Here is an 11,798-nt window from a genome sequence, read left to right on the forward strand (position 1 = left end):
GTAAGGTACAAAATTGGCTAGAGGAAAGTATGCAAAAATACTGAGTGACTATTTTATGAAATTGGAATTATAGGTAATTTTTTCTTTTCCTTTTTATTGTTTCTTTCCTTTTTATTCTACTTTCTAAATTTTTAACATAAACACATACTGTTTTAACTGTAAAAAAAAAAATCAAATGCTATTTGTAAGATAGCTCTTTTTCCATTCTGAAGTAGATTCTTTGGAAATAAACTTTTATCTTGGGAGATTAGCAGGTACAACAGTGGATTTCTGTGGATATTATCAATGACCAAGGCTTGAACTTTGTTTAAAGCCACAGTAATATCACAAATTCACCCTAAACGATTTTATCATCCATTAAAAATGACATGTTTAATGCATGTTCTTGTCTATAAAGTTGAAGCAATGAATAAAAAGTATATAATATTAATAAAGCCATAGATAAGAACTCACAAAAATGAAATAGAGAATTTTTATATAAACATTTAATGTTCTCTCTTGCTTTCATGAATTTGCAGCTCCTCAGTGGGTAGTGCACTTCCACGAAGACGCTGCTGTGCATACATTACCATTGGAATGATATGTATTTTCATTGGAGTTGGGTTAACTGTGAGTATTACTTTGATGTTAGAATTCTGTCCTCTCAACTTTATCAGTAGTCAGTCATGAGGCCTGTGACAACCTTCAGGGATGCGTGAAGAGTCTGCATCCTTGGCATGCCAGCCCTGGAAGCTTCTGAATGATTATAAGCAATCAGAAACCCAATCCACGGATCTCTTTTTGATTGAACTCACCCATCCAGGTGAAATGGTGTCTTTGTACTTACTGTTGGGGATTTTATCATCTATTTAGCAAAAGCCCATTTTTAAAAACATCAGTGCCAGAACTAATTTTGTATAGCTATGGGGTATCTTATTATTCAACGCAACATTCATTCAGCTACAGAGATCTGAAAAACCACTCTTCACTTTATCCAAATCAAGCAGTGATTTATTACCAATATGAGGATGGCTTATTTTTAGGGGAGACTGGAGCTGAGCAGTTAGCATGGGGATTATGCCAGAAGAGGAAGATAATCCCTTTTGCTGCCATTTCCATGCTCCTTTGTTTGTCAGTACAACTAGTCCCTTATTATTAGCAATGTCCTATTTGTGTCCTATGATAGTAAGAAGTTACATACATTAAATTCCTTGTAGAGATAAGGAATTTAATCCTTAGTGTGCTTTTTTGTTTACTTCATAACATTTGTAGTTAATACAAGTAGCAGTATGGTCTATCAGTTGCAGTCAACAGATACACCTACTCTTATAAGGATTTTGTGTATTCAGTCTGGGGGTATGTTTCATAACAATCACATGTAAGCTGATACAGGTTCTCTAAGCAGATATTTTCTTAACGTTTCTAATCTTCTGTTTTTATATTGCTTTTTACTTTAGGTTGGCACCCAAGATTTTGCAAGGCGATTTCGAGCAACCTATGTTTCTTGGGCAATTGCTTATCTCCTAGGGTTGATCTGCCTTATCCGAGCTTGTTATTGGGGAGCCATAAGAGTCAGTTATCCAGAACACAGTTTTGCATAAGCTTGTTTATGATTCAGTGATGCAAGTGAGAGTGTCTAGCAGTTCTTGGTAAGCTACTCTGGACATCTTTAAATTATTTATCCTAATGGATTCCATTCTGGTTTATGTATAATAGTTTCAAGACTTTGGGAGTCTTTTATGAACAAATGCTCATTGCACTACATTATATGCAAATTGTTTTGCTGCTAGGTTTTCAACATTTGAATAATAAAGCCTTTTCATGTTCTTTTACATCTCTTATAGATATTTTTGGATTTGTTACCAAACATTACATTTACTCTCACCCTTTTATTATTTTTAAATAAGTTATTTCATTACTTGCTGATATGTGAGTATTCCTGTGTTTATAAATATTTCTACAATAGTTTCACATTTATATTTACATTTTAAACAGTATCAAAATTGCTTGCTTAAAACCTAAGCAATATGCATTTTGCTTGAACTGCTTACTGTAACTTTAACCTAAGATTATAGTGACCTTATTCAGGAAAAAGAAAATTTAGTGTACCTTCAAAGACTTGACATTCTTGTCAGAGGAAAAAAAAATTTCTAGATACTGTATGCTTGTTTTGTGTTGTTTGTAGAAAGATAAAATATTTTGGTAGTAATTTAAAATACAAGAATGAATATTTATTTGTCCACAGTTGGAGATGTTGGATAAATGTCTTTTCTCAAAGATCACAGGACTTTTGTCTCTCATTTTTGTCTTTTTATTACCAGTTATAAAAGATCTGGTCTGGATTTATGGAATTTATGTTTATCAGCTCTATGTATTCCCTTATAGAGACTGGAGGAAGTATTTCACATAATATGTTTTCTAATACTTAACCATTTATTCAAAGATATATTTACATTGGGTTGTGCCCCTTTTCCTTAGATCATGGTAAATTTTTCTTATTGAGGTAATTATGTACTATTTATATTTGAAGGAAGCTTATGACATTTTACAGTAGCTAAAATGTTGAGATTAGAGGTACTTTTACTATTCTTCTCAAAGGTAACTGATCAGATAATTACCCAAATTATTCAAGAAAATAGATCGGTGATAAAGAACAACATAGTTTTCTTAAGAATTCATGGAAATTTATGGAATCAGCTCTCACACTGCCCATCTTTGCAGTTTTGAAAAAGAAATTGCTTAATCACAAATGTTCTACAGTCTTTAAATGTAGTAGAATTAGACAGTGAGATCATCTGAGTAAATTAATTGGTGATTCCAGAGATAAGACTAATATTTTAAATTATTTATGTTACTGATTAGTATAAAAACGTACTCATCACAGAATTTGAAGCAAAGTACATGTACACTTCAAAGAGTAAATGACAGATGTATAAATGCTGTAGCTCAGGATTATATGTACCTTTAAAAATACACTAATAAAGATTATTGTTCAAAAAATTACCTTGTTTTATTCCATTAAAAATAATATGTCACTTCCAAAGTTGTCTTGAAACGTCACTGTAAAATTTTCATGTTTAAGAATGTACCTAATGTTTCTTTATATAATATTCATTTATGTTTTTTGTACTATTTTCAAATGGTTTTATTTTTAAAATATAGTTTTTAAATTCATTTGTAATACACTTGATGTTCGGTATAAAATAATCTTACTTCTTTTCCAAATGGTTAACTAGTTGTAACAGCATTGTGTATTTAATAATCCATTTTTTCCCTCATTGATTGGAAAGCTCACATTAAATTATATGCTACATCATATTCCTTCTGGAATAATAACTTTATGAGAGCAAGAACCCTGGTAGTCTTGTTCACAGCTTTATCCTAACTTAGAACAGTTCTTGGTATACATGTGCTCAATATACATGAATGAATATGCATGAATGAATAAAGGGTTGAATGAATTGGGATTTAAAATTCTTATATACACTTGAATATGTACTTTATATTTTGTACCAGAATGTGTAGGTAAGTATTTGTATAACATTGGGTTAACATAAAATGTTCTAAGTAGAATCTAAAAGAAGAAATTATATAGGAAAGGTTTGATACAACCAAACAACAACAACAACAAAAATTCCCAGAATACTTCTGTATGATAAAAACCCATATGCAAAGCCAAAAGACAAACTGGTGAAGCTATTTTCAAAATAGTAGAAAGACTGTAATATCAGAAGGGACTAACGGTATGAAAAAGCAAAAAAATAACTACAATAGGTCATAAACTGTTTTTCGATTTTTCTTTCTTTCTTTTTTTTTTTTTTTTTAGACAGGGTCTCACTCTGTCACCCAGGCTGGAGTGCAGTGGTGTGATCTCGGCTTACTGCAACTTCCACTCCCCTGGCTCAAGTCATCCTCTCACCTCAGCCTTCCAAGTAGCTGAGACCACAGTGTGCGCCACTATGCCGGGCTATTTTTTTTTTCTTTTTTTTTTTTGTATTTTTTGTAGAGATGGAGTTTCACTATGTTGCCTAGGCTGGTCTGGAACTCCTAAGCTCAAGCGATATGCCCACCTTGCCCCCACAAAGTTCTGGGATTACAGGTGTGAGTCACCACACCCAGCTCTCAATTTTCTAATATTTGAAGAATGTAAGTTAAAACACAAAGATACTACTTTTCACTTACCATATTAACAAAGAAGTAGAAAGTGCAATAATACCCCTGTAATGCTGAGGATATTGGAAATACACACACACACACACACACACACACACACACATTCTTTGATCTAGTAATTCTCTCTTTTATAATTTATCCTGAAGTTATTGTCAATTTTCTGTTTACAATAAAGAGTAAAAAGAAAAAACAATCCAACAATCTAATAACATGGAATTGGTAAAATAAATTATGGCACACCTATACAATGGAATAGCAGACAATCAAGAATATGATGAAAAATTTCATCTATTGAATTGGAAATGGCTCACGAATTGTGTGATACATAGACTATGATCCACATTTTAGAAAATGTATTTTATGTGTACATACTGAAAAAACTAAGGAAAATCAAAAATGTTAAGAGTGGTTATCTCTGGGTGATGAGAAATGATTTTTACTTTATTTTTGAACTAGATTGTTGGAAAGTAAGTTTTACTCTTGATGAATAGATAAGAGTAGTATATGATGATTACATCAATATTTGTTAATTTTCATTTTGATTCTTGAAGAGTTTTAAAATAAGTTTATTAAAACCCAAACCAGAGTGTCATTGATAAAACCTTAAGCTTTAAAGTCAAAAAATATATATTTAAGCTTAGTCCTATGTGAGTTACCTAAAATTTTTAATTAATTAAATTCAAATTTATGAGACTTTATACTCAGTGTTGTCTTTTGTTATTTTGTTTTTTTGTTGTTTTAAGTAGAGCATGTCTTCCAGTGCCTAGGGAACATAGAAAATAACTGGGAAGAGGTTATTTGAAAGAATACACCATAGCCACAAATCAGAAAAGGAAGGACGTATTTGTCCCTTGCTGTTCAAAGTAGTAAAAATTGCCTTAGTTCTTCTTAGAAAAGAAGAGGGGAAAAAATGGCACTACGACCAGGTATTCTCGAACAAATCATTTGTGAGTACATATATGTTATTTTAGAAGAAAAAAAGGAACCTAATAATGACATGTGCCAAGTAGAGTGCTAACCTCACAATACATGCTGTTTAAATATTCACAAGAACCTAGGAAGCAAGTGCAGTATTCTTGTTTCTGTTTTACCAGGGGAAATTGAACTGCTACTCCCACAGATCTGAAAAAGTAGATGCTGAGTAGGACAGGAATCTGCATTCAAAACAATCACTCCCTCGTGATTCTATTGGAGATTTTTCCTGGATCACACCTGGAGAAACACTGTACTACACCATGCTGAAAATATCACGTTTATATCCACTTTGGCATTCATATTTTCACATACAGAAACATGCTGTGATTTATTTTATTTTATTTTTCCTATGAGTTATTGGGGTACACGTGGTATTTGGTTACATGAGTAAGTTCTTTAGTGGTGATTTGTGAGATATTGGTGCACCTTTTGTTTAGCTTTTGTTTAGTTTTGATATGGCTACACTTGCACTCATATGCTCTGATAAACCTCTACAGCCATTTCCATGTTTATGATCTGCATAAATTGCTAGAAAATCTAAGTTTTCATTTATTCAATGTATGTTTCTAGTATGCTCATACATACATATGTAATAAGCAATGAAGGCAAAATCCCTAGTGTTTATTTAGCCACCTTACGTATGTTAACATTTAATCTGTCACAGTTATGATTCTACCATTGAAGAGGCTAAGACAGATGCAGTAATTAAAGGTCACTTAGCTTATGTGTGAGGACGCCAGCTGGAATCAGTCTGCTTCTGAATGTGTCTGCTTTCCACTACATAAGGTTTTGTTTCACTTTGTAGTGAAAAACTTTTGATTTTTATGCCCCCTGGTGTTCATTGTCTGTAGGTCATCTGTAGAAAGAGAATTATTAGAAAATACTTGCCCAAAATAGTCATTTCAGAAGCATAGAATAATTTAAAATTTTTTAATGAATTTGATACTATATCCAACTACATTAATTTTAGAGCATTTTGATTTATGTAGCAAAATATTGTTACATGATTTTCTTTTTTATAATTAGCATAAAATTATAGGAAGGCTAAGTAGAAATATTTTCTTTTTTCTTTCTTTTTTTTTTTTTTTTGAAAAAGGGTCTCACTCTGTCTGCCAGGCTGGAGTGCAGAAGCAGAATCTCAGGGCTGACTGCAGCCTCAGCCTCTCCATCACTGCAGTCTCGACCTCTGGGACTCAAGAAGTCCTTCCACTTTGACCTCCTGAATAACCGGGACTACAGGTGCACCACCATGCCCGGATAGTGTTTTTTCTTTTTTTTTTTCTTTTTTTCCTCTGTTTGTAGGTAAGTGGTTTCGCCATGTTGCCCAGGCTGGAATGGAACTCCTGAGCTCAAGCGATCCACCTGCCTCGGCCTCCCAAATTGCTGCTGGGATTAAAGGCATATGCACCCAGCCAGAAGTATTTTCTATTAAATATTAGGAAATTGACATGCGATGAGCTTTAAATAACATAATTGTATTTTCTTTTTCTTGTAATAGCAATAGTTATGAAAATGATTGTTTATTAGCACAAAATACTAATAAAACTTTGCACAGGCTTTTAATTTTAAAATTTGTTTTATACAGTTACAAATTTAAATAAATACTATGCTTTTTATATTTTGCTAAACATGCATATGTTTGACTTGAAGTGGAATATTAAATTAAAAACAGAAAAATAAAAAGGCTATTTGTTTTCTTTTGGAGACGGCCTCACAGAGTAAGGATCAGGTAAGGCTAAAGATTTAAGAAGTGGGTCTAGTTTGTAATACAGTAAATGTCTTTGATCTAACAATCTTTCAATTTCGTAACTAAGAGTTATTTAAGGTAACTTATTAAATAGGAAGTGATGGCACCCATTGCTCTGATGAATTTTTTGAATGCCCTGAGTGGCCTGTTCATATGTGTAAGTAATAATGGTAGGATATACAGAGTTATGGAAAAGTTCCCAGTGTTCCAATAAATTTTTCTGAAAAACCTTGCCTCAATATGTCATATTTCCACATGAGATAATACCTTTGGCTTAAGATATTGGACATTTAAATAATCTTGAAAATGCATTAAATTTCATTTTAAAAAATTTTTTATTTTAATTTTAATTTTTTGTTTTTGAGATGGAGTCTCACTCTGTCACCCAGGCTGGAATGCAATGGTGCGATCTCGGCTCACTACAAGCTCTGCCTCCCAGCTTCACGCCATTCTCCTGCCTCAGCCTCCCTAGTAGCTGGGACTACAGGCGCCCGCCACCATGCTCAGCTAATTTTTTTGTATTTTTACTAGAGCCGGGGTTTTACTGTTAGCCAGGATGGTCTCGATCCCCTGACCTCGTGATCCGCCCGTCTCAGCCTCCCAAAGTGCTGGGATTGAAATATCATTTTACTGATAATTTTACTGATTAAAATATCAGCCAGGCACCGCACCTGGCCAAAATGCATTAAATTTTTATTAGTTATTAAGCCTCAAAGAGTTTAGGAAATGTGGAGAATTCCTTAGCTATGTAAGGGCATATTTTGTTTTCTGGTTTCTTCCTATATACCTGCTTCACTCCTTTTTAAACTTCCCTTCTACCTATCATCTGCCATCCACAGATCTCCTTTAACTCCCTCCTCACCAATGCAGACTTTGGTACCTAGTTTTCATTCTTATCACATGCCACTGATTTAAATGTCAATGTGAATGGCTTATCTAATACTGTAGTCTGGACTCTCAGTTCTTTGTCGAGTCTAATGACCTTTATTTTCCTTTCATTTCTGATGTTCACCTCTACAGCGGCATGCTGGGTGGTTATACTTAACCACTGCATCTCTAAACTCTCGCACTTGGTTATCCCACTGTCTGAAAATATACCTCTTTGAAAATATACCTCTTCTGTCTAGAAGTCACACTGTGTGAGGACTTCAGATTTATTATTCTTTCAATTTATCATCCCCTCCTTTATTAGCCAATGAATCTCACAACCACGCAGGTAAATGCCCTTATAAATTTCTGATCTTCACCTTCAACTGCCTCCTTAACACAACACAGATGCTCATAATATAGGAATGTGTTAAAACAGTGGTCCCTAACATGTTTAGCACCTGAAAACAGGTGAACTCTCTATACGCTCAGCAGTTTTCCTTACTCTTTCAGCTATATGTACTTTCTTTATGGTCACTACCTTTACTTATGACTCTCAATAAACATTGCCTGGATTACTGTAAGCCTCTGAACTGATTCCTCTGCCTCTGTTCTTGTCTTGCCCAATGCCTACTCTGCTTTCCAATCCATTGTTCACATTGTTATTTAAGTACTTTTTTTCCAAATGGTCATAGAATACTATCAAACCCAAACTAAAATCCTTCAGTCTCTCTCTATAATCTTATAAAGGAGATAAAAGACACTTCATCTTTTATTATCCTAATTATCAAGCCACTACCAGGCAGTCTTGTGTTTTGTGTTTTTGCAGTACTGAATTACTGATGTTTTCTTGTATTGGCTACTGTTCTATTCCTGTGTATCTCTGTGCTTGTTCTTTCACCTGCAAGGAATACCCTTTTCTAAGTGGGTAAATGTTTTATCCTTAAAAATCCTGTTCAGGCATTACCTCCCCTGTGAACCTTTTCGTGATGTCTCTTCTCCACCCTCCTACCCTTCAACACAATTATGCCTTTTCATGTAGTACTTCTTTTATTCCACATAAGTACTTCTACTACATATACTATCTTCTATTTCATATATAGGCACTATTATTAAGCTAGCGTTCTCTTCTTGCTAATTGTGCATCAGCCTTTCTTGTCATATTTCAGTTTTTCTTTGTATCCTCAGTGTGTATCAGCTTTTCTCGTCGTATTTCAGTTTGTGTTTGTATCCTCAGTTTCTAGCACATAAACATAGGTCTTTACAACTTTTTTGCTGAGCTGAATGAAACTAAGTCATTATTATAGCTTTTAACACAGGGGTTTCTAACCACTGCCCACCCACCCCCGCCCCGGGGCCCCAGACTGGTACTGGTCATTGGCCTGTTAGGAAACAGGCTACAGAGCAGGAGGTGAGCAGCAGGTGAGTGACTGAAGCTTTATCTGCATTTACAGCCCCTCCCCATTGCTGGCATTACTGCCTGAGCTCTACTACCTGTCAGATCAACAGCGGCCCATAGGAATGTGAACCCTATTGTAAACTGCACATGCAAGGGATCTAGGTCGTGTGCTCCTTATGAGAATCTAATGCCTGATGATCTGAGGTGAAACAGTTTCATCCCAAAACCATACCCCGCCCTTCCAGTCTTCCATGAAACCAGCCTCTGGTGCTAAACATGTTAGGGACCACTCTTTTAACACATTCCTATAGTAATTATGAGCATCTGTGTTGTGTATGTGTTAGCATATTCTTCATAAAATGCTTTGTAAATGTTTGAGGAATAAATGAATAAAAGGCAACTATTGGCAGGAGGTTGGCAAGGAGATCATTTGGTAAACATCAGGTAATGCTACTTCTTCAGCTTTCTGAGTTGCCAGGCTTTCAGGGACACCACCCAGATTTAACAATTAACTTACTGAGTTGAAATTGTCTGTTTGCATATCTGTACCCTCACTAGACAGCACATACCATGAGATCAAGTAACCAGTTTGTGTGTGTGTGTGTGTGTGTGTGTGTGTGTAGTTCTAGGTATTGTGAAAGTGGAGTTAAATAAAATATGAAAATATAAGTTTACATAAAACCTCTACTTATAAGTAGTAAAACACATTATAAATTATTATCCTTCTAACTGGGATATCTATTTCCACTGTTGCTTTTTCTCAATCCATTTTCCAATTCTTTGAGTGGCCGGGGCAGAGCAGGAAGCAGGGATGGGGCAGGGTGACCAAAGCAAGTATTTACTTAGAAAATCAATGACAACAAATTACAGATTTTTAAAAAGATGATAAATACCACAAATATTTTAGAAATTCAGTAAAATGATATTTTAAATTACCTGAACCATTGCTATGTTTTTCCTATATTTTTAGTTTTCATTTTTTTTATTGCCTCATCATTTGACAGTAATTTTGTAATGCACTTTCCCTGGTGATAATGAATAATGTGGTATTCTTTTCAAAGCAAATTTTATTTTTTGTTATTGAAAGCTTAGAAAAGTTATTGCAGTTTCACAATTTGTTACTGGTAATAATGTCAATTTTTAGTATTGCTAAATTTGGGGAAACTCATGAGGTTCTTATGTGAACTCTGTGATTTCAGGGCACTTCAAGTTTTCTCAGGCAGTGTTTAACCTTAAATACTCTTTAAGTTGCTAAAAGCCATTAACCTGTTTGTTGTCAAGTTCTTGTTGTAAGTATGAGTTCTAGATTATCCTTGTAGATACCAATATTTTATGTCACATCAATAAGACATTGTGAAATGTTTCGATATTTTTATATGGTTCATTTTTCTTCAATTATCAAAAAATCAAGGAGTCTATTCTACTGTAATTTCTCTCTTCCTGTCGATAAATTACTAATATTGATCTGAATTGGAATTCTTCCAATTTACATTTTTGTCACAATAGTTTCTACTGACTTCATACAGTGATATGCACAAAATAATTTTATTGTAAGATGTATATAAAATTATACATGTTGCATTGTTAAGTATATTCCTGAAGAAGAAAATTTCTGTTTTGAGTATTTGAATGAGAACCACATCCTGAACTTAAAATTTTCTACATCTGGTGGTTGGAATATATTGATTCCACTGTGCAGACTTTTGGTGCCTCACCCCAAGGGATGCCTTTTTAGCATGACCATCTCTGACCCTGGACCCTAGGTCTCTCATGCCAGGCGAGTTGTCTCAGTGGATGGTAGGAGTGTTTCTGGAAGCCATTTCTACACGGAGACAGCTAGCAATAACATGATTATACATGGAAATGCTTGTGAAACTTCGTACCTTACAAAATGGTAAATCCTGATAGTGCCCACTTAAAACCGTTCAGTGTTTCCCAGTGCATTTTCAACTGTCTTTTTTGTGCTTGGGGACGTGAGGCACTGCCACCTCCACGTCCCTCAGTACAAGCAGACAGTCCCCCCTCTGGGGACACTCAAAGATAATGAAAAATGAGCAAAAGGATTGAAGGTGAAGATTAAAAAGAAATGATTAGGATGGAGTTGCCTTAATTCATTTTGTACCTTTCAGGATGGCAGTCTGTGTGAAACGCTGTATCCCTGTCTGAGGTAAACCATGTCTCAAACATGTTCCTCCCTGCCAACCCAAATCCCGGCACCCACTAAATGGACCAAGGGGAAAGCTGGGCCTGCCAGCAGCTCTGACGGGGGAGAGGAGTCCTGTGTGCTCAGTCGTCAGCACGACGGCGGTCTCCCTCACAGAGGCGGCCTCCCTCACAGAGGAGGCCTCCCTCACAGACCCTGCCTGGACCCCGCCGCCAAGCCCCCAGCAGGCGGCCCGCCTGGCGCCTCCTAGTCTTCGCACAAGCAGGGCCACGGTCTGGGGTCCCGAAGGCCGTTCACGAGGGCGCGCCTTGTCCAGTGCTAGGCTGTCAGCAGTGCCTCAGTCGCGGCCTCCTGACCTCGACAACCGGCTCCTGGTGGCGCCGCCCTAACCCCACGCGCCTAGCGCGCCCGGGGAAGCGCGCGCCACCTTTTCAACGGTTCTACCATCCCGGGCGTGCGGCGGCTCTCGAGGCTCAGCGCCCGAGGCCACGCCC

At 35.9% G+C, this 11,798-nt stretch overlaps 1 protein-coding gene across 1 annotated transcript in view; it reads left to right on the top strand.

Moving 5' to 3' along the window:
- TMEM55A (transmembrane protein 55A) overlaps positions 1–2,979 on the top strand; it is a 51,263-nt gene extending 48,284 nt beyond the window's left edge. The window contains exon 7 of the mRNA XM_011970100.1: positions 1,437–2,979. Coding sequence (XP_011825490.1) covers positions 1,437–1,580 — 144 coding nt within the window. The 3' untranslated portion in view covers positions 1,581–2,979. The remainder of the gene's footprint in view (positions 1–1,436) is intronic.
- The last annotated feature ends 8,819 nt before the right edge of the window (positions 2,980–11,798 follow it).

Source organism: Mandrillus leucophaeus, unplaced genomic scaffold (genome assembly GCF_000951045.1).
Source record: "Mandrillus leucophaeus isolate KB7577 unplaced genomic scaffold, Mleu.le_1.0 Scaffold928, whole genome shotgun sequence".
Taxonomy (NCBI): domain Eukaryota; kingdom Metazoa; phylum Chordata; class Mammalia; order Primates; family Cercopithecidae; genus Mandrillus; species Mandrillus leucophaeus.